The sequence below is a fragment of the Xiphias gladius genome, chromosome 9 (assembly GCF_016859285.1).
Source record: "Xiphias gladius isolate SHS-SW01 ecotype Sanya breed wild chromosome 9, ASM1685928v1, whole genome shotgun sequence".
Lineage (NCBI taxonomy): Eukaryota > Metazoa > Chordata > Actinopteri > Istiophoriformes > Xiphiidae > Xiphias > Xiphias gladius.
In genome coordinates, this window is record NC_053408.1 from 11,083,208 (window position 1) to 11,111,186 (window position 27,979).

Sequence of the window (27,979 nt, forward strand, 5' to 3'; positions counted from 1 at the left end):
CAAGCAATAAATCCTACCTTCATGTTCCGTTTTTGTCGAAACTGTGCTGATTTAGCCATATGATCACTTTGGAGGATGTAGTCTGTGGTGCTGTTTAACTGCACTGCGTTATGTTGACAGGTATTCCCATTATTTTGTTCACCTCATTCAAAACGATAATCAATTCAATGACCAGTGTGTTGTGTTAAGTTTGTGTGATCATTGTGTTTTTTGTGTTTGAATTTGCTTTTAAACCAACGGCTTGGGTGTTAGGACCTTTGCCTTGATAAAATGCTGTACAGCATAAAGCCTTTTTTTTTTTTTTAATTAAAAAAAAAAAATATAAATGAAATGAGTCAGTATCTGAGATTCTGACTTAATATTGTGTGCCAGCTTTTGGTACTTAACATTTTTTTGTGGTGTTCAGTGTTATGGGTTTTACTCACTAAGTACGGCTTTTAGACCCAGCCCACTCACTTAATGTTTTCAATTTTTCTCGGTGCTTTGATAACATAAATATTTGTACTGGCTGACAGATATCAATCATAGAGATTAGTCTAAAAATTATTTAAATGGCAGCTTTTATATCCGGCCCACTTGATACCACAAGGCTTTTCAGCTTGCTTCCCTATATCACAGAGGTGTAGTCCATCAGCAGATTCAACCCCTTGAAAGATTCTAAAAAGATAGTGAATTAAAGAAAAAAGTTGACATGGTTGGAAAATATCTACAATATTTCAAGAGAGTGTTATAACCTTGAACTTAAATTAATAAAATGCCATTATACTATCTATCATTATGGTATAACATGTATTACAATGTATGCTTGTTTTGACAGCAATTTCTGAATTCTGCCTTTTGAAATCTATAGGCTTCTGTTAGCAAGGAATTGTATTTGAATGTTTGTTTATTACTCTTTATTATAGCCAACTAACTATCTATGTTGAAGTTTTGGACCATTATTATTTGTGTTTTGTTGAAATAAATAAATGAATAGAAAGGAAAAACGCATATTTCTGCTGTATGCGGCCTCCACGTAGTATGTCATGTGACTCAAATGAAATTAACGAAGTCAGTGTGCATTGTGCAATGACCAAAACAGTGAGCCAGCATTAAAAGCCCATGAGGAAGAGGTTACAAACATGTGCCCATATCATACTTGTTAAGACACAAGCTCCTCACATCTCTTGAAGCTATATGCGCCTTTATTTCCTTTATTTCCTTCATTACCTTCACGTCAGTGCATTGCTTATGGTTTTCTATGGCCTTAATAATTGTAACAGGCGAGAAAAAAATTCAGACATGCCTTTATTAATGAAAAATAATTAGCAATACAGACAAATAAAACCGAATTGTCATGCCCTTTCTTCTTGAGACAGAAGTACTTGAGAATTAATTTCACGCTGACCTTTTGACCCGGCTGCCGTTGAAGCTACTGCGCATGCGCAACACTTTTGCCACTTCTACTAACACGTGCACTCAGGTAAAATGTGGACATAAAACCATAACCTACATATTTTATTTATTGGGGTTTATATATATATCTATAGTTGTGTGCCGTAGTATAACAATGTTTATGTGCGTTGTTGTAAGCTCATTGTCGTCGTTTGTATTAGCTTGCTAAGAGCTAGTAACCGAGCTAACTTGTCAATCGCCTACTATTGTACACAAAGTTATCTAGCTGTTTCACCTTTGAGCGAAGAATGCAGTACTTTTTTTTTAAGTGTGAACGAAACTTTTCTGCACTTTTTCATGCCCAAGTCATATATTAATAGACTGTCTGCCTTTGCTTCATCTCTACGGTGTTGACAGCTGTCGGCATGGAGCGCTCATTTTCTCCAGACCTGGTTCGTCCTAACCTGCCCCTGAGGAAACCATCGTCGAGTCCCGCGGCTGTCTCCACCGCGTCGCCTCCTCCGAGAGCTCTCACGAGGCCCGCTGCGACGCCCGTGCGCCCCGCGTCTGGCGCCATTGGAGAAGGTAAATCAGTGTCATCCTTATCAAAAAAAAAAAAAAAGACAGACAACAACAATTATTGGACACATAACCTAACTGGCATGCCTGTTTCTTCCCCTCATTTGGACAATTGCACGCTGTTACATAACAGCGATAAAATGTTAATCCGTGAACTTGGCAATATTATCTACTAAATATTCGTCGTACTTTATATTTCAACAGATTAATTTCTCTTTTCTTTTTTACAGGTCACATACATTCACTAGTCAGCAGGGATAAATCTGAAGTATGTGTCAAAGTTGCAGTTCTTCATCATAAATCAGTATGGCCTGTTAAAATGAAAAGATCTTTCTCAGTGCCATTTTTTTTTTTCTGCCTTCAGGTGTTAGGATCCATGCCACCAGCACTGACTGTATACTTCTGCAACTACTGTGGTCAGCAAGGTATTATTACAGTTTAAAGGGGTATGTTAAGGTCCTGCAGCCATGTACCACGGAGTGCATTCTTGGCCCGTAATAGCAACAGGTTTCACAGGTCTGTGGCACATTATTGGGGTACCTCGACTTTTCCTGTGTGCCCTCAGGTTGTTAATGATACAGGCAAATTAATTAGAATATTAATCAAATCTATACAACATTTCTACTCTACATTTAGGAAAAGTGACCGTATAAAATGTTACCCTGTCTTGGAGTGTGCTATATTTTTGTGTGTTGAACTATGTCTTGACACCATTGTGCGTGGTATGCAAAACATTTCATCACCGTTGTTTTTGTGTTTGTGTCAACATTTTTAGTGAAATCTAATTTACCAGGTGTTTACCGACAGGAAATTTTCGGTGCAAGCGCTGCAAGAAGACGCCTTACTGCTCTGTGGTGTGCCAGACAGAAGACTGGACAGCACACAGACACGTGTGCAAGTCCGTTGATCCGGAACCTGCAAAGTAAGCTGTTCAAACCCTGAGCGCCACTGACTATTAGCTGTAACCTTTTTTTTTTTTTAATACTAACAACAACCAGTCAGTTTGTACTTCACTATCAAAGAGTTGAATCAATAAATAATGTCCTCTAAGTAATACAGTCACTTGTTTTTCTCAATCTAAAGAGAGAAACCAAAGGAAACCATAGCTTCACCCGTGACAGGAGACAGAGCTGGCCTATTGGAGTTGAAAGTAATTGCGCTGCTTGGATGATCTTGTAATGCAAGTAACAATTTTAAGCTCTGCAGTTGCATGATTGGAAATAATCTTGTGTAAAAAGTACAGTGATCTTTATCCTTGTTTTACCTTGAAGCATGCTGATGCATCCAGCCTCCAGAGGGTCTATTTGAAAGACTTGCATATGACTAAAAGCATTATGGGAACAGACATCCAGGTACAACACACCCAGTTTGTCTCAACTGTAAAGACTGATCTAGTTATCGTTATTAAATACCAAAATGCAATATTTGTTTGTTGTAATGTGTGGTTTTTAGGCATCTGTTATAGAGTTCTACAGCCCTGGCAGGTTTTTTCTCCTCGCCCAAAGCCCCAAGCTGCTGGAAGCTCTGCAGGTTATCAGCAGCGAGCTTCAGAAAACTTACAGCTACCCCTCAGTAACAACGTATGTACCCTGTGTTGGCGAAGTTTGTGGAGTACAGTTCTCCTGTGATCTGGTGAGCAGAGGCCTTCTCAAGCAGTTTAACAAGGGTCGCAATATTTAGTATGCACATTGGCTGAGTCTCTGACTGTGTCACTTGTGTTTTTCCTTTATTTTTATATGTAGAACTGGTACCGAGGCCTGGTCCAGACTTTGGCTGCTGACCAGAAGATGGCTAATATCCTTTACATTGACTTTGGCAATGAAGAGGATGTCCCTGTGGATAGAATCAGACCCCTGGCTGCTAATATCGAGCCATTTTGTCCATGCGTGAGTGCATATTCACACCACTCAAATTAGGTGCTTTTTTTTTTTTTTAAGTATCCATCGTGGCAGTGATGGGTATCAAAATATATTTTTGTTCCATGAATAATAATTATCCACAGGCAACTATCAAGGTCATAACTAACCCACTACAAAACATTAACTGTGACAGTTTGTAGTGTCCTACAGCTGGCATGATGACACTTAGCACTTGCATCTGTTACATCCAGGCAATGGAGTGCCGTATCGCCGGGGTGGTGCCATTGGCTGGTAACTGGTCAGGCGAGTGCTGTATTGCGGTGAGACAGCTGTTGGCTGGCAGAACTGTGCCTGTTAGGCTGGTGGAAACACAACAGAATGGTCGCATCCATGCTGTGGATATCCTGCTTTCAATGGGTATGTTGTATGGAGTTGGAAAGACTGAAAAACATGATCTGTTTCAGATAAGTGTGATTTTTGCGAGGGATGCACAGGTGAAGGATTTGCACAAGTGTAAATTCAAAGTCAGTAACACTCTCCCTCTTTCTTTTAGGAAAGCACTTGAGCATGTTCCTCCTTGAGCATGGTTATGCAGCAAAGGAAACAGTCAATGTAATACCGACTCAGCAAGAGATAAGTAATCTAGCTTCATATTTCCTTTCCCACCTCATCTCAAGCACAGGTAGTAGCACAGTTAGCTACCCCCAAAATGTCATGGGACTTTTCATCATCTGGATTTGTTCTGTATTTGTCATCAGCTAGGAATGTTTAGAGCACTGCAAGCTGTCTTTCTGTTATAGTTAAGTTCTGCCTCAGTGCTCTAAGTCAGTCCTGCATGTTTTGTGCCTTATATCAGACCAACAAACTGAACACATGCAAAACAGGTTCAGCATAAAATTGACTATTCTACAGTGCTGTTTTCAAATTCCATTACTTTACACTTTCAAAGTTCTATCAAGTGTCCAATGTGAGGTAATGTGAAAATATGTTAAATAACTAAAACAGATACAACTACTTCTGATCAGAACAAACATTTTCACTGTTCATAATTAGCACTATAGTCATTCTTGTAAGAGGGTTTTCATGATCTATTTCGTCTTCTTCAGACGCCATGATGAGTGCATCCTTGGCAAACTTCAAGCGTCACTCCAATGGGAAGGATAACAACGCCTGGGCTCAGCCTCCGGAGCCTCTGACACAGGCAGTGGGTGACTCCTTCTCTGTTGTGGTCACCCACTTCCAGTCACCCGATGAATTTATTGTGCAAAAGGTGGAAAACGCTGGTAAGTAGCATTTTTTTTTTTTTTCCAGTGCAGTCAACTTAATCCTCTGGACCTCGGCATGTATCTTTAGAGCTTTTGGTTTGCAGGAGTGATTCAGGAGTTGCAGTTGAGACTGAGGGAGCACTGCTGTCAAGTCCCACCCCCCCACACCTTCAGACCAGCACCTGGCACTGTTTGCTGTGCCCGGTTCTCAGGTACAACACGCATTTACATATTGAGAATCAACCAATGTCAGCCTTTAACACATTGAAGTATGAGTTTGTTTAATGAGATTATGCCCAATTGGAAAAGCCATCTACTAAAGAAGCACCGGGTGTCAGTATTGTGTCAAGTTAATACATGACTCACAAAATTTGGAACTTTTGACATTTCAACCACATTGCAGTTGAACACAGATTTATATTTCCCAGATAATTAGTGTATTCCTTTATAAATTGGGTCTTATGATTTCAATATGCCTTGTGCCTGAAAGGTGCTCCCGTTGACCAGTTCACATATTAAATTTAATGAGTGTTTCCTCTGGTTTTAAAACATTTCTACATTCAGCTCCTAAAACATAGTGTCATACATTATATTATCAAAATAGTAGTTTCTAGTGCTAGACCTCCTTTGAGAACCTACACACTGACCTCTGTGTGTTTTATTCCAGAGGACAAGCAGTGGTACAGGGCCAAAGTTCTGGCTTATCCATCAGAGGAACGCGTCTGTGTCGGTTACCTTGATTTTGGCAACTCCGAGGAGGTGGATTTAGGTCACCTGCGGCCTATCAGTACTTCATTACTGGCCCTGCCAATGCAGGCTATGCCTTGTGGTCTAGCAGGTAGTATCCTCACTGTGCAACACATTTTAAGTGGTTAGAAAGCTACCAAACTGTGTTTAACTAAGTGTTTGATGGTTCTATAGTGAGTTGCACACCTGCTGATTGTTTTTTTTGTTTTGTTTGTTTTTTTCCTGTCCCTTCTGTAATCTGTAGTGACTATCAACTTTTAAAAAATACATTTATCAATATCACTTTACGTTTAAATTGGACACCATGTAGTTGCCTTACTGTTTCTCTGTCTACATTAAGCAACTTTCTATTTCTTGACTTTCTTGAGAAATTTCTTCTTAATCCCAGACAGTTGAAAACGTGTATTCTCTCACATTCCCTTTTTGTAGAGTACATCTATCCTTTATGCCTGAGAAACTGTTCAATTTTTAATAAGCAATATATTTGAATATATGCTACGATACTTGTCTTTTCAAAGTGCTAAAAGAAATTGGCATAAGCCTTGTTTGGTAAATGTGAATTTCATATTAAAACACAAACATTGTCTTTTTAGTCCATTGTCCGTCATGACCACTAAAATATCTGTCTTTGGGTCCTTTCCAGGGGTGCAGCCTGTTGGGGAGAAGTGGTCAGAGGACTGCCTGTTGGCCCTGCAGCGAAGAGTATCGAACAGAATACTGCGCATTGAGATCCAGGGAGCTCATGAGGGCAAGGCTTTGGTGGCCATGATTGATGAGGCCAGTGATCCTCAGGCCAATGTAGCCGAGTTGCTGATCTCTGCTGCTTACGCTGCACCCGCTCCTGTTACTACCAGTAGTGACCATCAGGTTGACCGTACAATTGCTGCTGCTGAACCACATGGTGAAAAACTGTCTGAAGTTAACCTTGCAAAATTTACATCTAACCTCATTAAAAAGCACACAGTGTAATTGGGCCTGTGTATGATGTTTTGTTTTTTGGTGTGTGTGTGTTGAAATACGCTCTTCAGTGCCTACCCCTGCCTCTGAGCCTGTGGTGTGGTCTTTTACTGAGATTCCCTGTAACGGCCAGACGGTGGCACTGCTAGCCAGCGTTGTGGAGAACCCTGGAGAGTTTTACTGCCGCGTTGACAATCCTACAGGTATTGTTAGTTTCTTCAGCCTAGAGGGCCACCATTTACTTTTTTTTTTTTTTTTTTTTTTTTACAGTGAATTAAGCTCAGTATTGGGTTATATCAATGCCATTACATGTACTTGTCCCAATAACATTGCTGTCTGTTTACGTTTTTTTTTTTTTTTAATATTACCATTATGTTTAAGAGGATATTAATCTAGTTTAATCATCCATATATACCACAGGTAATTTAAAAGTGCCATACAGTATCGTTCACTTTGTCTTTTGTCATAGATATGGACACAAATTTGAAATAAGTGGACAAAAGTTAGATTAGCAATAATTCTTCTGATTCTTTTCACCACTGGTGCTGTAGATTATTTCATGTATTTAATTCTTTGTTGCTCCCCTAGAATGATGCAAGTAACTTGAAACGCTATTGGACACACTGCAGTGTGTATGATATTATACCACGGTTATAATTGTTGATGTCCACATAAAATGTAATAATTTTATTTTAATGTAATTTTCTTGATACTTTGATATGACCTCTTCTCAAGCCACTTGAACGCTTTATCTCCTTTATTTGTCTGTGTTTGTCAGACCATCAGCGGCTGATAAAGCTCGGGGCCGAGTTGAAGCAGCAGTGTGAGGCAGATAACTCACTTTTTGAACCCAAGGTGGGAGAGCCCTGCTGTGTCATGTTTTCTGGTGAGAAGGTCTACTGTGCTACTAGTGGTGATAATCACTGTCAGCTTGCAAGGTTCATTGGCATATGCTACTGAATGAATGATATTTTTATGAAAAGTTGAAAGTAAAATTCCTAAAAGATATCAAATATCAACTATATAATCAGGTGGGTTAATTGAGTGCTGTTTTGGTTGACACATTCAATTATTTGTTTGGATCAGATGATGTTCAGAGTCACCGAATGGCATTTTTTTTTTTTTCTTCTGTGTTATTGTTTTGTGGGGGTTTTGGGTGTACAATATGCTTTTTGCTCCCCAGATGATGGGGCATGGTATCGAGCTATGGTGAAGGAGCTGTCTGAGAACCAGGTGTATGTAAACGTTGTGGACTATGGTTACAGCATGAAAGTAGAAAAGCACCATCTTAGAGCCATTAAACCCCAACTCCTGACTCTACCCTTCCAGGCAATTCGCTGCTGGCTCTCAGGTAGTCTGTGTGTGTGTGTGTGTGTGTGTGTGTGTGTGTGTGTGTGTGTGTGTGTGTGTTAGTGTTATTTAGCGGCCAAAAGGTTATCTCATAATTCTCTTAAATTCTCATTTGATATCAAAATTTGGAATTATTTGGCATATTCAGTCCAATGATGATTATCACGCCGAGAGGATTTCATCTATGTTTGAATTCAGGTGTGGAGCCCCTGGGTACTGAGTGGAGCAGTGAAACCCTGCTCTGGTTCCAGACTCTGGTGGATGGCGAGCATCTCTCTGCACGTGTCCTTTCTGTCACTGAGCAGGGCTATGGTGTGGAGCTGGAGAGCAGAGGGCGGAATGTGGCAGCTGCCCTAATTTCTGAGCAACTAGCCAAAGTTCCTGGAGAGATTTCCAAAGAAATACATGCAACCACAGGCTCTGGAGTCAAATACAAAGAGACTGCAACGGAAAATGAGCACTCCAACCAGACAGGAGCCGGTTATAAAGAGAAACCAACCGAGGGGCAGACTGCAGTGCCATCAGAAGGTCAGCTAGAGTGTCGATGTCCTCAAGATGAAAGGGTTGATTTTTAGGAGCCTGATTGAAATGAGGTTGTAATCTCTTTTCAGTCCCATCTTTCCCAGTGGACTGGAAGACAGTGGAGCTGCCTGTCAGCGAGACGTTTAAGCCTTACATTGCAGCTGTCACTAGTCCTTCCCTCTTCTACCTGCTTGGTCCCAGCCAGGGTCAGAACGCTCACTTATGTCGCTATCTGTCATAGATAGAAGATGCACAAATGATGAAAATCTGGTACTCCTTTCTGTTGTAATTGCTGTGTGTTTTTGTGCAGTAGACAAGCAGAAGCTTCAGGAGTTGATGATGGAGGTGGCTGCCTATTGCAGCAATAATCAGGCCTCTTTATCCTCCGCTGTCCTGAGCAGACCAGCTCCTGGGGCTGCCTGCTGTGCCCAGTTCTCTGGTGAGGGACACTCATATTATTCATTCAATATATACATCATAGAAGGATAAGTCCAGAGATAAATTTTAGCCCGTGGTCTTTCAGTCACATTGCGAGATAAAAATTAAGGTGCCTTACCAAACTGCAATATGCGCTGCTATTACCATGCAACTCTTCTTGAGGCAACAAAGTACATTGTTAGTCTTGGCCTCCATCCCCTCCACTGCTCATCCCCCCTCCCCCCAGAACTTTTGCCATGCTCCTTGACTAGTCATCTGCCATATCTAGGAGAAACTGGCATCTGTAAAACCATCACAGCTGTTGAAGAGGCAGGTAGTGAACACAGTGACAGTAGGTGCAAAGCCCTCCACATTGCTTGTAGACATGAGCCTAGTTCAGTGTTCTATAAATCATTACCATTACGTTTTTATAAGCGATAATCATAAGAAAGTCATAAATGCAGCTTCAAATCTAGCCATGCACAATAGCTGACAATATTATTGTTGAGACATCATACTGAGATATCTAGACTCCAAGGTGGATTAGTTTTCACAACACATTGTGGTTTATGAGGAAATTGCATCCAGGATTTCATAGATACTGTCAGCAGGGGAAAACCCTATCACCCAGGCAGTATCATTCCCACCCATCTTTTAATGATTACTGGAAAGAAACCCTATGAAGACACACCACCTGATCCATCATTAAGCTAATTCACTCAGACACAAGGTCGCTATGAATTCTCTTCTCTCATTCTCGCATCAAGTTTTTTATGTTTTCTCTAAGACCACGCAGGCGGAACAACCTGCATTTTGTTCCCCCTGCAGACCTGAGTTGGTAATTTGGTGTCTGCTAGTAGATATAATTACACAGCATGTGCTCACTCGAGCATAGGAGCGGCTCTTCTTTAAACACAGTATACAAGTAGAAGACTATACCTTGGCATACATTCCGCAGCTCGGCTAACGACAGGGTCCGATTTAATGGAGTTTTCAGTGGTGTCTGTACACTCTTAGCTGGTAAGGGCTCAGGAGTTTTTAAGGGCAGCTGTGTATGTAGAATCATCTTTGTCATCTCTTAAAAGATGCTTTTTTTTTTTTGGATGTCCGTCCTAATGATTGGTAAATATTGATTGACAGCTTCCCGAATTTCGGTACAATTTGTGTATTTATTATTATTTAATTTACGTGCCCATTTGTAATAAAAAGTTTAATGAACATGTAACAGTGAAAACGCAGGCACCTTCTAGAGGTTGTGACTTGGTAAACCAATATATTAATTCTAAACCTCCACAAATGTTATTGCTCAAAAAGCCACCAAAATATTAAATAATGTTTGCCTTTTTATTTATTTATTTTTTTTCCAGCTGACAATAACTGGTACCGTGCCGTTGTCCTGGAAGTTGGTGAGAATGAAATGAGTGTCATCTATGCAGATTACGGCAACACTGAAAAGGTGCCATTCTCCCAAATCTTGCCCATCCCAATGCACCTGCTGCAGCTTCCCTTTCAGATCACTCGCTGCACCCTCTTTGGTAATGGGGCTATTCTTTTTTTCTGAAATTAATTTTGAGCCGGACCACAAGTGCTCTTTTGTAATTGCTTTGGGCCGTAGCATTTTACCTCCTCATACACCCGTCTGCTCCTTCTCCTCCATTCCTAGGTAAGGAGCACTTTCCTGCAGAATGGCCAGAGGAGGTGCAGCAGATGTTTCACACCATCCTTTTGAGTGGTGTCCTGGCCACCGTCCGCTCCTTCGATGGCTCTGCTAACGTGCTCTCACTCACTCTGCCCACTGAGAGGGGCGGGGGGCAAGTTGCTGAGATAGTGGATGCACTACAGGTTCAGACCAAGAGTAATCCTTGCACAGCCACTGCCCAGAGTGCTGACCAAACTGACAGTAGCACACCTACTGCCATCGCCCCAGCTGCGCCTGACTGCCCCCAGGCAAAGTCGATACCTGAAACCCAAAAGGGGCCGGAACTTACAGCAGCTACCACTGGCCTAACCATAACTCCAGAGCCAACACCCCGGACTCCCCAGCCGAATAAAAACACTCCTGCAGAGTCAGTCAATGGTTGGTGAAGTCACAATTTCAAAGTATGATTTTTGAATTTGGTGGCTAATTTTTACAATTACGAAATACATTCAAGAAAATATCCTGGGAAACCAGGTATGTTTTGATACTGTTACAATCTATGGTATGCATCATATTGCTTTGTTTAAAGTTCTTAATTAGGTTCAAATCACTTGAAAGAAGATCAGCAAGTAATGATTATTTTCATCGTTGATTTTATCTATATTTGTATTGATTTGATTTATCAGTAAATCTTCAAAAAAAATCTAAATATATGAATGATCTACGATGGCTTATACTTAAAGTGATGAAATCAAGCAGCAGTTATGATATTTTGTTTTTCAGAGGACCCAGTGCATAAGATCATTGCACAAATGGCACCATCATGCAACATTAATACAGAAACGAATGGTATGTATGCTTTAAAACAACATGATCTGTGACTGCCCAACTTAAAATGTTTTTAAACTTTTGATCACACTTCAGGCTTTGTCGTACTACACTTGGCTTTCTGTTTGAATTCCAGATACTCAGACCTCTGGCTGCTGCTGTCTGAGCCTGAAGACTAAGGTCAGAGCTGGTTACACTGTTTTTGGAAAGCATATTTGAACTTGTGTTATTTCATTGAGATAGGACATTGTTTCAGTGTGTATACCTGGGCCCTAATCTTATACATTCATTCTTATGTCATACTTGCAAATGGACAACATCTATAATTGATTGTTTCTCTTGCCTTTCACAGATTGATCAACTGGAACAGCTGATGCAGCTGCAGCTTTCTCTCATCAAGCAGCTGGTTGGACAGACAAAATAAGATTTATCACATACGTAACTCTATAGTTCTGTTTGCCAACTTGTTGAAGTCAAGGTTGTTGTTTTTTTTTTTGTTACTCCAGAAGTTATGCTCCGGCTTTTAATTTTAATTTTGTGTCCTTATTACTGACAATGCACTCTGTTCAGGGCATTTCTGTGTTTCAACCTGTAGTAACATTCCAGTTGCTTCTTGGGTTTTAACATTTTTGGAGGTTTTCTGAATCATTATGCATGAAAGTTGGCAGAAATATCAGCAACACCAAGATGTTCAACCTCAAATTATCCATGTGTGCATTTGTCCCCTGCAAGTGTGCCATAGCATGCCTGCTGTGCTGCCATCTGTTTCTTTGTTCGGCCCTAATCACTCGTTCAGGTGGGATGTTCACCCTGATTGATTTATGTTTGACGTGTGTTTCGGTGTATACATAACATTTCTGTGATGAAAAACACAAAATAAATGTATAAGGGATTTTATTTTGATCGCTGAATTCCTATGGCTCTCTACACTAAAATAGAAAGATCCTGTGTGAAAACTTCACCACTTTATGCCTACAGTAACTCTGTGGAAATGCGCGGATTCCTCTTCTTGGAGACGAGTAACAGCTTATATCACGTCTATAATGCGCCTTGGCCCCTCCCTGCCTCCGTACCTGCCCCGTGCGGGATGAGGCGAGGACAAATTAGACCCCACCGGTGCTGGAACATCGGAGGTGGGCACGGCGAGGAGGTGGGGTCGCCGCTCTCCTGTCAGGAGAAGAAAAAGCCAAAGTAGGTCCGAGTAGTGCGGAAACAGAGCAGTGCGCGGAGCCGGGGAGGACTGGTCACTGGAGAGACGCGCCCGAGAGCCAAGGATACGAGACAGCGCATGGTAAGAAGACGTCTCGTCTGTCTCTGATTTTTTTTTTTTTTTTGCTCGCCTGGTGGCGGAGGGCGGAAACCTGCCCTAACGCGGTACGTCGCGTCTCTGGATGTGGTAAGGCGGCCCCTTTTTTTTTTTTTTAGATCGACTAACGATATGGGGCAGGAAAAAAGATAACACCACCGAAACGGGCGGAAGCTGTAGCGGGGGCAGATCGTTTCACGGCTTCAAAAAATGTCTGTGTTGAATTGCGATTATCACCTTGTGTGATGTCACATTTTAACAATACACCTCTGGCAACGAATGAAATTATTACATCAAGTGTAGTACAGGTCAATTCGAAAACGGCAGGTAACAGGAACAACTGCGGTTGACTTAAATGCAACTAAATGCATTTCTTGAATTCCATCTACCCACTTAGTGCTTGCCTGAGCTGTCCCCGATCAAGTTTGTTTGGCTTCTTGGGTAAACCTGGGCTACTGTTGCATGTCAGGGTCATAACCTCTGGCCCCATCTTAGACCTGCCTTGACCCTTGACACATTCAAGAGTATAGTTGGTGGTGGTGTGTATGTGGCATTGGCTGTTTGGTCTGCTTAAAAGTCTTACTTTTGATCTTAATCTTTCTTGTTAGTTCTAAATGGTACTTAAAAGGGGTTAATTTAAATTGGGGTGATGGCTATGAGATGATGAACTGAGCTGATGAGCCACCACCTTTAGTTACATTTAAGTTTTAATTTGGAGTTTTTCTGAGTTAATTTTCCCTGTACAATTGTCCTGGAATGGGAGAATGCACCTATGCTTGCTTGCCTTGCAAATGCTTGCTTAATGCAAAACCCATTACTTGGAAATAACGTCAGTTAGTACAATCATTTTTACAGTCTGTTGTGGAGGGGGGAATCTGGGGGAAAAAAAAAAAACAAAAACAAAAAAATTGTTTTCTTTGTTGTTACATTTGGTGTTTATTTAAAATTGACTAATTTTGAAAAGACTCCAAAGTCACCTAAAAACAACTCCAAAAAGTCAAACACCTCTTGATTTTTGCTAGAAGCTGGTCCTAAAAAAGCTCTCTTCTCTTTTCTTCATACAGAGGAGGTAATTTCCAACTACCAAGACCAACTTTCAAAGCAGCACATCCATCAAAGCAGAGAGCCTTTTTTTTTTTTTTTCTTTTTTTTTTTGGGTTCTTTTTAAGGAGGAATGTCCTCAAGTCCTGTTTTAGTTTTAGTTCCTGTAGATGAGATGAGAAGTATCAGGTTTACCGTTTCACTCAAGTCAGAATAAATTTTACCTAACTCTTGCCCCTCCCCTGAGACTATATTCCTTTAATCATTATGATTTTCATGGACATGTTGCAGTCCCGATGGCAAGATAAGAACTTATGTTACTTTTAATATATTTTTAATATAAACACCAACATGACCCAAGTGTCTGTGTCTGTAGTTTTTTTTCTTTTTTTGCTGGAATCAAACGGAGCAGAGAGACAGGAGCAGAGATGCTCAGAACAGCAAGAAAAAGAAAGAGAAGGAAAAGAGGAGGCGGAGGGATCCAGAAGAGAAGAAGAAGAATTTTTTTTTTTTTTTAGACAGGTGTGCAGTGCAGTGTGTGTGTGGTGTTTTTTATTTTGGCGTGCACTGCACGCTTCCCTCTCCACACGCACGCAGGTGCGGCGGCGCGCACACATTCAAAGCGAGTGCGCAAATAGAGCATCAATGGCCTCTGGTGATGTTAATCAGGCCGGGGGCTGCTGGGACAGTCACTGCTTGTCAGCCCTGCAGATCAGTATCACAGACACGCAGACTCCCCTTAAAACGAGGCTCCGTCCTGCACACAATTCTATCTCTGTTTCAGAAATACACACATTCTTACCTATAGGGAGGGTTTCGCTGGCACGTCCGTCTTCTTTGCCCACCCCAATCCCTCCACACACACACACACACACACACACACACACACACACACACTTCAGACGCAGGCAGGATATTATGGCCAAGCTTATCAGCAGCCAGAGGTAATCAAACCTTATCTGCAGCACCTGAACTTCTTATGTGTACCTAACAACAATGGACATACACAATAAGACAGGTGAGAATGTTACTACTTGATTTAGATGCAGGCCAGGCTAGTGGAGTGGTTACATAAAATTATAATGTACACTAAACGGTTTATTAGGTATATCTCTGTAATCAAATGGAATTCAATCTAACAGCCCTGCATTAATTTCTTCTTTTGTGAAACCAATTATGTTCAGCTTTTACGCAACCGAACTGACACCTCTCTGTCCTCAGGGTGTTCATAATTTGTCCATGTGCCTTTGCAATATTAATCCTTAACTTGGCAACCCACGTCCCAGGTGAACACGCTGATGAAAAACATTCCTGGGCTTCCTCGCCACACACACACACACACACACACATCAAAACCGCGGGACATCTTTGTGTTGCTTTGAGAAATTCAGTTCGAGCTTACTGTAAACTTTCTGACCCAGACAAAATACAGATCGGTTCACATGCCGGTGTCAAGACAGTGAAGTGTGTCTGCATGTGGAAACTTTTGTCTAGTGAAGTGTGTTTTGGTACACGCCAAAACGCCATGTCCCCTCCATGGTGGTTGTCAGTCATCAGGTATACCTGAATTTGTTCTCACTGAAGGATTAGGACTCAACCCACCCTTAGCTGGGAAAACATGCTAAGGGTGTACTCAGAGTCCTCGAGGCAAGTTACGATTTTGCTATTTGACCTACCTGGTCAGGAGGCAAATGTGGCCTGTGGCTTCTTCGTCGTCCTTTTGGCTTCCCCCTTGTACAGCATTTCTGGACTTGTGAACCACATTTTGTGGTTCGTTTCAACGCGATTACTAGGCTTACTAGAAATAATGCAAAACAGAAAGCGTAGAAAATGAAGAAAAAGACTGCACTTCAAACTTGTTGGCTCCTGGACAACTGCCCATGCTCGAAATTTTGACTTTCTGATGAAATATACCACTGGTTGCCATCCCCCGGGGGTCAGAACAGGAGGGAGGAAAAAAAAAAAAAAAAAATTCTAATGCACAAACTTCTGTTTTTTTTAATTCCGAATTTTCTATAATTCTACCTTTTTTCAGCCCCGTAAAAATCCTTCAGATGTTACGACATACGAATGAAACCTAATTCTCCTGTCTCCTTTTATCTCTCATCTTTTTTCCGTAAAACTTAACTCTCACACCCTCCTCTCCTCTGCTGTTGGGTGCATTTTGTTCTGTATTCTTTGTAAGCTTGTACTTTTGTTTATCATTCCAGGTGTCCCAACATGCACCCTGATATCCATCTCTCCCTCCTCTTAACACTGCTGCTTCTGCAAGGTCAGTCGATTTGACTTTATTACTGTTCTGCATTCAGGTTCAGTTGAGGAGTCCCTTCTGTGCCTCTCTGGCTTTTGGAATTTTTTTCCAATCTGCCCTCGTCATTACTAATGTTTGGTCATTCCAAATCATTCCATTCCACATTTGAACATTCATGTTTTCTTCACGCATTACTGATAGAAAATAGTTCCACATTCAGTTTTTTTGGAGTTCAATGAGAAGATAGATTCCAGTCTCATGTCTGCACAGTAAATATGACGCTACAGCCAGCAGCCCGTTAGCTTAGCTTAGCATAAAGACTGGAAACAGAAAGAAAACAGCTGGTCTGGCTCTGTCCAAAGGCATTACTTTGTGTTTATGAACCTCAGGACGTAAAAATGGCCATTTTAGGGTTAGCTAAATAAATAGATAAATATTAATATTGTTGATAGGTATAGGTGTTTGCGGAGAGGAAGAATGAAGTCAGTGTAAAAAAAAAAAACATACATATAAGTGAGGATAAATTGCTGCCATTTTTGAGCATGTTGAAGTGTAGGTTTGTGCATCGCACGTTGGAAAATGTAAGATACTTCGCTGATGCGCTTCTGGTCAACCTGAGATTCTTTACAAGCCATTTTACTGCTTGAACCTGTCAAGTTCCCAGTGCCAAAGAATTCCCATTATCTCTCCTTCCAAGCCATTTCCTGCCTCTTGTGCTCAAAATGCTGTTCGTTTCCAGGCAAGTCAAATTTTGCATCGCTTTTATAGCGTATCGTCAATAGTCCTCTTGGGCCCAAGAGTATCGGTATTTGCCTGAGGGGAGACGCGGGAGTCGTGGGGCGATATAATCTTCGAGTTGTTTTCATAAATGACAGCTTTAGCACCATCTGAAGTATTTATTACCGGCCATTTTAAGACTTTGAACTTGAGCAAAACAGACTATTTCACCTTGTCAATACGCCCCCCTTTCCTCCTGTGCTGACAACGCAGATAACATATTGCACTGATTCACCGGCTAGATATCCCTGACTGTCAAATGACATTTCCCAGATAGGTAGAGACTGGTCCAAACTTTTTATCTCTGATTTCGAGGGAATATTACTTAAATCTCCTAGACTATGGTGGGATTAATGCCAATTAGACATATTCTCCTCAGCCTAAGGATCCTTGCTCATTATCTTGCTCCTGATTTTTCCCGCTATTCACTGACATTAAAGGTACACACTCCCTGTCCTAGAGGCACTTGGCTGAACAGACAAACTTTTTGTTCACTGAGTGGGGCCCCACTGACGATGAGAGAGGAGCTTGCCAAGACCCCGAACTTTCACTGTCTCGAGAACTTTGGGCTGGGAATGACTTTGGAATTGGGGGCAGATGAAAGGGTCAGGATTGTGCAGAGGTTGGAGCCTAGGCCCCTGGGTTGCAGGTGGTACTTTTTTTTTAACGGTTAGTGTTCTGTTGGTTTTTACACTTTATTGTTTCCTGACCTCATGCAGTTTGCTCCTCTCTTCCTATGGATTGATGATGAAATATTTTTATTAAAGACTGGGATGTCATCCTTTTTTTTTTTTTTTTTTGTCTCATTATTATTTCACGCACATGAATATGATAACCTCGCTCTCAATATGTATTGTTGCTCTAATGCAGTTTTGCAAAATCTGTGCGGCAACTGGCTGTGTCTCCCTCATTTTCGTCAGTAGCGGTTGCCTCCACGGGCCTCAAATGGGGACAAAAATTTGTCAAGAAGTAATGAAAACACAGGAGCCTCTCGTTGGTGGTCCATTTAAAAGGAAGATGAATGACCCGTGACACTGCCCTTACACCCTTACAGAAGCCATGCTTAACAGATCTCTCATGCTTATCTCTCTGTTGATCGACTGAAGAGGAAGACACCTGAGGGGTGACCCGAGCCAGCTGATCTCCCCCTTCTGCCTCCGTCACTACCTCACACCCTAAATATCTTAGTGGGATGCTCGGGTCTCCTCTCCTGACTAACGCTCGTCTTCTCAACCAGGGAAAGGAAATGGTTGCATATGCACTCATTGCGAGAAAGGTTGCCACAGGTCTCAAAAAATATTTGCCGCTTAAAGCAGTAAATTCAGTGCCTGAAGTGCATTGCTAGTGGTCATGACGGGAGTTTGTGCTATAAACAGATTGGGGCTGAAACAATTAGTTGATTAATCAGTTGGTCGACCCATTGATCATCCAAGTCGCTTATCAAAGAGAAAAGCGACATTATTTCCTGTTTTTCAAAATGTGAGGATTCAACACTTTTCTACATTTTATATGATTGTAAATTGAATAGATTTGTTTTGTGGACTTGTCGGGGTAAAACAAAGCGAGCAATTTGAAGCAATTTGGGTTCTTTGAACTTGTGATGGACATTTTTCATCATTTTTTTTTTGACAAAAAAAGATACATTTTTCAAAATGATTATTAATACTGAAAATAACTGTCAGTTGCAGCCTGCTTTCAGGTGTTGTTTTTTGGTCATATGTAATCCAAGCTCATTTCAGGTTGATAAAATAATGTTTTAGTTGATAATAGTCCATTTAAAGTAGAATCTGTTAAGTAGCAGCTGCTGTTTTTCATAATTACCCTTTTAATGTCATTACTATCATCTTGGTTACTGTAAAAATGGGTTGCATTTACATTTTGTTTTTTCCCAAAAAGGAAAAAAAAACTAGTGTATGCCACATCTTTCTCCCCAACCATTAGAGTGACCTCAGTGGCAGAAAGATGAGCAGAGGAGGAGGACAAAGTCAGTGATAGTGCTAAATTTTGACAGTCACCACAAGACGTATCACATATTTCAGCTAATTAGCAGGTGCTAAATCGACACCAGACGGACAGCCCCGAAGCATTACTGCGAAATTGATGGGAGCGTACTGACAATTTCTCTCTGTATTATGTCCCAAAGAGAAGGACTGGGCTTCGCAGAGAGTAGAAATCTGTTTAATGTGGAGATGCACGTTTGTTAAGATCACTCAAGCGCTCCGTCTCTGTGATGGACAAATACCTCTGTGACAATTTGGGGCTGCGAGGCACAAGGCGGTATGTTCGCATGCTGAACAGGAAATCGCATGTCCTTATCCCTCCTCTCGGGGCTGTACGTATGCATGAATAGAGCAACGTACTTTCGGAGCGAAAGAATGGTTTTCTTCACTTGTCCATTCACATTAGCTTTAAATACTCAATTATCCGTCCCAGACGGGGTCAAGTGTGAGTCAGTGAACTGCATTGGCTTCAGAGACAGCATCCCATTTACTATGTTATTTTACACTTTTTTTCTGAGGGCACTGGTGGTTTTTGAATGACACTTAACAGATACAGTTAACATGGACAAGTATTTAGGTCCACACATCAGAGTCTGTCTTTCTAAATGTATCTTTTGTGAATCCAAAGCTAACTGTAGAGGTAATGTACTGTAAATCCCACGTCAATTTGTAGTCAACGTACAGGTGTGTGTGTGTGTGTGTGTGTGTGTGTGTGTGTGTGTGTGTGTGTGTGTTCATTAACAACAGAAAGATTATCAACCCTGCCACTGGTTATGTGTAGGTGAGGAGTGAATTTTGGGGCAGGGGACACAACAATGAAATTGAGCAACCAATAATCACTGGTTGCTGGATGTATCCACTTTAACTGAAGTATAATTTCTTTACCCTGTTTCCAGAATCATAGTTTATTTATTTATTTATTTTTTCAAGCAAAGATGAGAGAAAAGTCTGAAAAATAAGTATTGCTTTGTGTAGCAGAAATGACTTTTTTTTTTTTTTAATTTTGCACCAATTTTGTGTGTAATAAGTCATGTTTCTTTCATGTTACTTTTGAGAAAAAGCATCACCTGTGTATGATGTGTAGGGTTTTGTTGCGCCTGGATGGGTACAGTCGGCCCAGATTCTGTATCTAAATGTCATGTTTGCGCCACGCATGTGCATAATACTATATCCATAAAGTGTGTGTGGACAAACCTCCATGTTGTTTGTCCCTTCCAGTCCAGCAGGGCACCACAGTGCAGGACATCCAAACCAGCCATCAGAACATTTTAAAAATCAACTCAGCAGGAGAAAGTGAGTACCTTACCAAAACCACGTCAACATAACGAAATGGTTAAGAAATGACAATAACAGGGCCAGTGATTGTGATTCCTGACCTACTGCTGTGTTCCATATTATAGCAAGATGTGTACAGGCTAAAGTGAAAGAATGTGCAGGGTCTGATGTAGACAGAGTTGTACAAACCTTGTTAGGTGCGATGCCACTGACTTTTAATAAATGGGTAAGTTACGAGGTAGAGTGACTTTGAGAGGATCCTCGGAGGTGGTGGGCGGTCGTATTAGCCTGATGTCTGTGTTTGGAGGCGGCTTTCACATAAACGGAGCCAGTGGCTGACAGACGGACGGCACACTCTCTCTGTCTGTAACGGCCCCTCTTCGTGATCAGCCGGCGCATTCTAACATTGACAGCAACACCACTGATAATTTGTGCTGCCGGCGAGTGCAAACATGCTTGGGAGAGGGAGAGGGAGTTTTCGCTTGGTAATGGTTTTGTGAAACCTGGGAAAAGAAAATTGAGCTCTGTCGTTCTAAACTGTTTTTCTCCTATTATGTCAAGGGGATTATTTTCATCTGCGACAGCCCATTTTAATAACTAACCAGGATAATCCCATAATGCCCATATAGTGCAATAGAATAGGAGCTCTTTGCCAGGAATGCATTGGTTTAGACGCTGAATGAGTTTGGGCCTACTTCTTAATCTAGAAATCCAGTGGTTTTAACTTTTTATTTTGTTTGTTTTTCCATGGAAAGTGATGCAGTGCTCAGCAGCTACGGATATCCTCTTTCTCATGGATGGTTCCTACAGCGTGGGGAAGGGCAGTTTCGAGAGGTCCAAACACTATGCAATCAAACTCTGTCAAGCACTAGACATTGGACCAGACAAGGTTTGTTTTCTCTCTGTTCTCTTCGCTCTCTCTCTCTCTTTCTCTCATGTCAATCAGTACTCATGTAATCCCAACCTTGTCCAGGTGCGGGTTGGTTTGATTCAGTTTGGCTCCACTCCACGGCTGGAGTTTTCTCTGGACTCTTACACCACCAAACCAGAGCTGAAGAAGCACATGAAAAAGATTTCTTACAGGTGTGTCTCTCCTCTCATGTCACCTGCAGGAAGATAATGTTTTGGGATCCAAAGAGACTTTGTTATTTATAGTGTGACTTGGGGTTAAATCTGTGTGGTTTTGCCTCTGATGAAGCAATACGTCTGAAAGAATTAGAATCCTAAATGTCTAAGATTATATAAAAGCACAAATAGAGTTCATACAGTTAAATTAAAACAAACTTTAGGCTATTAAAACATTTAAAACTAATTTAAAAAGTTGAGACTGGGAGTTTTAGTTGTTCCAAAATAGAGTTACTGTGGTCTAAATATCGAATAAAACCATGAATGACACTGTCTAGGTCATGTTTGACCTCCAGAATTAAATCAATTTCATTTTGGAAATTTTTCTCAACTGTAAGAAGCCAGACTTAACCTCTCTGTGTAACTGCTTGTGTTTAGTCAGTGCTTGGAAAGATAGGCAGAAATATACATGTGAGGACTGGCATAAATGTGAAAAGAAATATTGTGTTTTTAGGGCTGGAGTGTTCCCCTTTTTTAGCAGCATTCTTAAAAGCATACGGTCTCAGTGAGCTGGTGATTATCAATATGTTACTAGGACAATCTGCTATAGACATGTCCTCTTAAGAACTTTATAGGGACAAAGCCATTGGGACAAATGTTCATTTTAATATGACCTACTATCAGAGATACGGGGGAATTAATTTCAGCACTGGCAGTATTCAGCAATTTCCATGTTAATATATTGTATATACAAACAGGTCATTGGTAGGGGTCAGATCATTTATATCCTCAGCTATTCTGGCACGCTCAAACTTTTTTTTTATTCCTCAGTGTAGTTTCAGAACCACAACCAGAATGAATGAGTTGGCAATAGTGGCAAAACAAGGAGTTAACAGATTTGGCAAATGTTTGTGTATATGTTTGATGAGTTACACGATTGGGACTGGATTTAGTTCAAAGTTATGCTGAAGCAAAACATATATGCACATGTCCAGAGGCTAAGTAACACCAAATGCTCCCTGGAAAGAAAAACAAATTCATTTCAGATTAGAAGCACACCACAGATGGACACTGGATACTGGATAAGTGCATAAGCCGAGGAAGAGGATGGTAATTTTGCCGTGTGTGTGCGTGCGTGCGAGATGCTCACAGTGCAGAAGTGTCATTTTGGCTTACTTACCTGGCACATTGCCTCAAATAAAACTAGTACCTATGAGAGCTCAAATGTAGCAATATGCTGTAGGTGTATGTTTATTCATAATGATGCATAGATTATAATCATTTTTTTAATATTTTCAATTCTAAACAATTATATATCCTACTACTCTGCTTTGTAATATACATCTCTTCTTCTGACCAGTAATATGGCCAAGAATATAAATAAAAATAGAGAAAATATGTATTAAACAAATATATATACTGCATATATACATATACTATAACATTTTAACAAAAAAAACAGACAGAATTTGACTCTAACCAAAGTTGATTTGCAGTTCAGGTCTAAATCCACTTTGTTGAAATAGTTGTCTGAGCTAAAATTGCTTTTTCAAGGATTAGACTGTAAAAGCCTATCATCAAATAATGATAACTACTGTCACTTAAGATGAGTCTTTATCAGTCATTGTTCTTTAAGTTTGCCCATTGGACTAAAAAAAAAAGGATTCACCAGTGTGTAAGATACAGCTTTTCCAAGATGTGAGCACAGTATGTGTTCTGTAATATGTATTGTGGAGCGATTTTATGCTAAGAAACCAATACCTCGTGTTGTCGATATATATCTGTGCATGGTAGCTAAAATTATGAAACGGTGCCTGAAGGCCTTTTGTGGTTTTTGCTTTATTGTCTTCTAGTCCTCCAAGCAGACATTGCGTTTTTTTCGCTGCAGCAAAAAGGGACACAAAAGAAATATAATAGGATGACACCTAAGCCCATCACAGCTTTGTTTCGGCAGCTCTGTCTTCATGTGAAAAGTGTGAATATGTTTCTTACTGTCTAGTGGGAGGACTGAACGAGGCTCCTGCTCTGAATGACATTTAAGTCTTTTTGAAAAAAAAAAAATATAATAGGTTTTAAATTGGTTTCTTGAGTGCTGAGGTGGTGAAACAAGGCCAACACTCAAAATTCTTCATACATTTTCAATCCAAGAACTAAAAGAGGAATCCAAATAAAATTTATCTGCGGTTTACTTTGGCAGTGATATGCAGTAGACTTATGACTCTGCTTGCCTCTGGTGTACAGTACACAGTCTCCCATTTTTCAGATTGTTCCGTCAGTGTTGTTCTGACAAAAACATTAAAAAAAAAAACATTAAAAAAAAAAACAAAAACCCACTATTCCAAACTCTGAACTCCCAGGGGAGGCAGCACCCAGACAGGCCTGGCTCTCAAGTACATCCTGAGGAAGGGCTTCCCAGGCGGTCGTAACTCCTCCACTGTGGCCCGGATCGCCATCCTCTTATCAGATGGGAGGTCTCAGGGCAACGTGGTGCAGGCGGCTGCACAGCTCAAAGAGACAGGCGTGGTCTTGTTTGCCGTTGGTCTGCGCTATCCCAGGTATGTTGGATGGTGTGGAAATAGTGATCACTGCCAGGGATAATACTATTTATTATTCATTTTTACATTCTTTTTGTATGTAATGCAGTTTAAAGGAAAGGGGAAACTTGTGAGATGGAGTAGAAAAACTAAACCTAAATAAATCGTAATTTTTTCACAAGTTTTATGAATTTTTTTCCTCTGTTTTACAGGTGGGAGGAGCTACACACTCTGGCCAGTGAGCCAACGGAGAACCATGTCTTCTTCGCCGAGCATTTCTACGATGCCGTCAATGGCCTGTACACCACACTGTCCACCTTCTCTGTCTGCAATGCTACACCAGCAGGTGGGACTCCTAGACAACACTTTTTCACTGGAGGCCATTACGACTGCTACACATGCTAATTATCTACTTGTACAGACATCATTAGTTTGGTATCACTGGACATAAATGATGTAGAGGTGGTCAAATCTACACTGTAGAAAATGTAACATTATTTATGTGTGAAAAGAAGGAAATGAGATTCTTAAAATCATCTTAGTTGTCTCTCTCACTGCCTCCCTCTCGCTCTGCCTAACTCTCTTCCATTCCTGTCCACTCCAAACATCCTTCCATATCCCCTCTCTTCCCGACACCAATCCCAAACCTCCTGTTCTGTTGTCCAGGCTGTCAGGTGGAGTCGTTTCCCTGTGAGAGGAAGACACTGGAGGCAGTGAAAGAGCTGCAGGGAAATTTCATGTGTTGGAAAGGCTCCAAAGGGTATTCTCCATACATGTCTCTCTGTCCCTACTACAGGCAAGTGTACAGGAATGCATGGAGTCTTCTTGAGAAGATGAGAAACAGAACCGATTTTGGAAATTTCATTTATTTGAGAGAAGAAAAAAAAAGAAAAACAAAAAAGTTATTCCTTGCAAAATGCACATCTTTCATTCATTTCAAACTAAAAAAAAAACGTGTGAATATTGTTTCGGGCCAAATCTGTGTGTTGCAGGTACAACAAGGCTTACAAGAGACACAAGACTGTCTGCCATCGGACTATCTGTCCAGGTGACAACCTTGTCCTTTCCCTTTGATTCCAGCTGCACTTTACTCTTTTCAGATGTGTGTGTGTGTGTGTGTGTGTTTGTCGAGATATGTTTGTGCAGCTCACTTCCTGCCACTGTCTCTCTCTCTGTAGATCCCTGTGATTCCCAGCCCTGTCTGAATGGTGGAACATGTGTATCAGAGGGTCCGGAGGGCTACCACTGTGTGTGTCCGCCCGGCTATGGAGGAGACCCGCACTGCGGTTTGTTCACTGTCTGTATACTTACTGAGACTTTCACAACACTTGAATGCAGAGATAAAACTAAATAAAACCCTCCATCCCTCCTCAGCTCCTGCATTATCACTGGACTGCTCTGTGGACTTGCTCTTCCTGCTGGAGGGTTCTGCCACGCTTACCTTGGAGGGCTTCCTCCGTCTCAAGTCCTTCTTGAAGCGCTTCTTGCAGACCGTGATTGGGTCTGACAGCCCCAGCAAAGTCGGCCTGGCGGTGTTTGGTGGAGAGGCTCGAGTAGAAGCCCAGGTGGGCAAGTTCAAAGGGGATCTGAGGGGTCTGCTTAAGGCAGTGGAGGCGCTCCAACCGATCGGCGGCGAGGCCAGGACGGGGCAGGCGCTTCGTTACGTCACACGCCATGGCTTTGTTAGTGTGCCAGTCTTTGCCGATGTCACAGACGACCTTCCCCGGGTGGTGGTGCTGCTCACTGACACTCCTGCTGTTGACGAGGTGGTGGAGCCTTCAAAATATGCACGGGACAGAGAGATCTTCCTTATAGCCATGGGACCAGACTACTTAAAGGGACAGCTGAATAACATCACAGGAAATCCCCAGAGGACTATCACCTACACATCACCTGACAGGTTCAGTGCCAAGATCCCTGAGCTCAAGGCCAAGATCTGCAGTGTGGACACACAAGGTACCTAATGAGCAACAGAGCACTTTAAACAAATTCATTTCATAGGCGGAATATTCTGCCCAGACTGTGGTATATTTTCCACATTTGTAAATACGCATGTCCAAGAAATTCACAAAATATCATGTAAAAATTATGTCAAAAAATTCCTTTAAAAATCTGCACTTACTCAGTAGTCTTAATAAAAAAGGTAACTATTTCTGGCTCCCATGTATATTAATAAACCCTCTGGATTTTAATTTATAAGATCTTGAAATCTCACTTCTAAATCATCTTTTGTATGTTTTCCAGGTTGTCTGGGCCAAGCGGTAGACCTGGTGTTTGCCCTGGATGCCTCCGGTGGTGTCGGCCGTGACAACTTCGCCACCGTGCGCGACTTTGTGCGCAGCCTCACTGTCCAGTTCGACATCAACCGTGACGTGGCCCAAGTGGCACTTGTGGCTTATGGACGGAGAGCCACCACCGTCTTCAACCTGGACACCCATGACACGGGTTCTGCCATCCTCAAGGCAGTGGGTGACACCAACTACATGGGTGGAGTGGCCTCAACCGGCGCAGCTTTACTGCACATCCACTCCAAGATCTTGACTGTCGCTAAAGGTGCGCGGCCTGGAGTCAACAAGGCTGTGGTGGTGGTGACTGATGGTTCGGGCGGGGACGATGCTGTCGTGCCAGCGCAAAAGATAAGAGACAATGGGGTTTCACTGTTTGTGATCGGTATTGGAGATGTACAGAGAGAGAGGCTGCTGAAGATTGCTGGTTCAGAGGAGCACATGATCTCAGTGCCGTCTTATGAGGACCTCAAGTACTTTGAGGACGTTCTGGTCCAGATGCTGTGTTCAGGTGAGCATTCAGGGAGTTACCTCTGTTACCAAACCTTTCCTGGACAGCTTGTTCTCTCATGCTCCATGGATAGGAATAAGAGGTTGGTTAAGAAGTAAATCTAATCTGCAATATATTGTTTGTTTTCCTGCATGTCCTTTCACTAAGACGTCCTTGCAGCTGTCTAAGAATAGAGAACAGATAAACGGGTGCTGAGGGACCTGTTTAAAATATGAATTTGTGTACTTAACATGATGGTAATTTGCTGTTTTGTGGTCAATTTCTTTTAATCAGAGGTAAAGAAGCCGGTAAACCTGTGCAGCCCGAACCCATGTATGAATGATGGGATCTGCATCCTGTCAGGAGGGAGCTTCCGTTGTCAGTGCCAAGGCTATGAAGGACCACACTGTGAAACAAGTCAGTGGCATGAATGAGGGTCTTCTTTCCTTCATTTTTTTTTCTTCATTTCTTCATTTCTGCATTTCTCTGGCTCCTGCTTGAACTATCCTTCTTATCTGTTTATCAGTCAAAGCTTTTAATGCTTTTAATGGGACGGTAACCGTGGCATGCTTTTGGTCATATCAGCCTTAAAAAAAATTCTGCCCCAGCATTTGGTTGACAGCAAAGGGCTGTGGTGCTGTCTGCCTTCATTCAAGTCATTCAGTCATATTCCTGCTGAGGACCCGTCTTACCCTGATGGACCCTGTTCGAAGGCTACAGTTGCTGCTGTCACATGTGTCGACCAAGCTCAGTATTTGAATTAGTCAAGAAAATTTTATCATGACCGATAGGAATGGTGGCCAAATAAAAAACTGCATTATTTGCATAATTATGCAACAGTCCTGACTTTCTCTGTGGTTTTTGTGTGGTAGGAAGCAGTAGGCCCTCATCCAGGGGAGATCTTCCGAGGCCTGCTGGTCTCAGGAAGAAGAGCAGGCAGAAGAAGAGCCACCAGGAGCTCCTGCATCACTACAAACTACACCGTCGGAGAAATGCTGCCTGATACACCATACACACATAAACACACATACTATACACGGAAATAAATCACCTACGGAATCTTAAGAACCAAGGATGTTTGCGGGTACACACTGGAGTAAAGGGAAAATTTATATTACTGTTACCTTGTTACTGTTTCAATATTTAAACTTGCAGTCGAACTTCAACAAGTGACGTCAAACCGTATGTATCTCTACTGTGGTGTCCATTTGTGTCCTAGTTTGTTTCTTGTTGGATTTGTCAGCCCACACTGTGCTCACTTTTGTGCAATTGTCTCAATAAGGTTCTATTGGCTATTTCAAAGATGTAAACTTTTATATTATACTATATTGTATATCTGTGTCATGATTTTTTTTATTCAGTGTTTAATCACCACAACCTTCTTTCTTCCTTCCAAATCAGACAAAAACATCAAATTT

At 41.5% G+C, this 27,979-nt stretch overlaps 2 protein-coding genes across 4 annotated transcripts; both read left to right on the forward strand.

The window, feature by feature from the left end:
* The first annotated feature begins 1,370 nt into the window (after window positions 1-1,370).
* tdrd1 (tudor domain containing 1) lies at window positions 1,371-12,434 on the forward strand. 2 transcript variants are annotated; one of them, XM_040134712.1, is made up of 26 exons: window positions 1,371-1,462; window positions 1,792-1,959; window positions 2,184-2,221; window positions 2,318-2,378; window positions 2,761-2,875; window positions 3,037-3,103; window positions 3,225-3,305; window positions 3,406-3,585; window positions 3,696-3,839; window positions 4,064-4,229; window positions 4,366-4,449; window positions 4,919-5,095; window positions 5,182-5,289; window positions 5,745-5,915; window positions 6,468-6,725; window positions 6,853-6,984; window positions 7,560-7,667; window positions 7,965-8,132; window positions 8,330-8,659; window positions 8,743-8,859; window positions 8,964-9,092; window positions 10,438-10,605; window positions 10,734-11,147; window positions 11,493-11,558; window positions 11,674-11,717; window positions 11,890-12,434. In XM_040134712.1, the coding sequence occupies exons 2-26, from the start codon at window positions 1,800-1,802 to the stop codon at window positions 11,959-11,961; spliced, it is 3,558 nt and encodes a 1,185-aa protein (XP_039990646.1). In that variant the 5' UTR covers window positions 1,371-1,462; window positions 1,792-1,799; the 3' UTR covers window positions 11,962-12,434. The 2 variants fall into 2 exon arrangements, with proteins under 2 accessions (XP_039990646.1, XP_039990647.1); XM_040134713.1 differs by having other exon boundaries at window positions 8,967-9,092.
* Window positions 12,435-12,526: 92 nt separating this feature from the next.
* Window positions 12,527-27,976, forward strand: vwa2 (von Willebrand factor A domain containing 2). Of its 2 annotated transcripts, none has more exons than XM_040134718.1 (14): window positions 12,527-12,828; window positions 16,095-16,156; window positions 20,131-20,205; window positions 20,943-21,076; window positions 21,161-21,270; window positions 23,610-23,807; window positions 23,999-24,132; window positions 24,453-24,582; window positions 24,779-24,834; window positions 24,965-25,072; window positions 25,161-25,742; window positions 26,031-26,582; window positions 26,856-26,978; window positions 27,434-27,976. In XM_040134718.1, the coding sequence occupies exons 2-14, from the start codon at window positions 16,105-16,107 to the stop codon at window positions 27,562-27,564; spliced, it is 2,385 nt and encodes a 794-aa protein (XP_039990652.1). In that variant the 5' UTR covers window positions 12,527-12,828; window positions 16,095-16,104; the 3' UTR covers window positions 27,565-27,976. The 2 variants fall into 2 exon arrangements, with proteins under 2 accessions (XP_039990652.1, XP_039990650.1); XM_040134716.1 differs by lacking the exon at window positions 12,527-12,828 and adding an exon at window positions 12,905-12,933.
* The last annotated feature ends 3 nt before the right edge of the window (window positions 27,977-27,979 follow it).

What these genes read in the sequence shown, in the direction of transcription:
- tdrd1 (XM_040134712.1), top strand. Translation starts at nt 1,800, where the DNA reads ATGGAGCGCTCATTTTCTCCAGACCTGGTTCGTCCTAACCTGCCCCTG. An exon ending in CTGGCCTATTGGAGTTGAAA is followed by an intron (nt 3,104 to 3,224) that starts GTAATTGCGCTG and finishes TTTACCTTGAAG; the next exon opens with CATGCTGATGCATCCAGCCT. An exon ending in AATTCGCTGCTGGCTCTCAG is followed by an intron (nt 8,133 to 8,329) that starts GTAGTCTGTGTG and finishes GTTTGAATTCAG; the next exon opens with GTGTGGAGCCCCTGGGTACT.
- vwa2 (XM_040134716.1), top strand. An exon ending in GTTGGTCTGCGCTATCCCAG is followed by an intron (nt 23,808 to 23,998) that starts GTATGTTGGATG and finishes TCTGTTTTACAG; the next exon opens with GTGGGAGGAGCTACACACTC. An exon ending in GGTCCAGATGCTGTGTTCAG is followed by an intron (nt 26,583 to 26,855) that starts GTGAGCATTCAG and finishes TCTTTTAATCAG; the next exon opens with AGGTAAAGAAGCCGGTAAAC.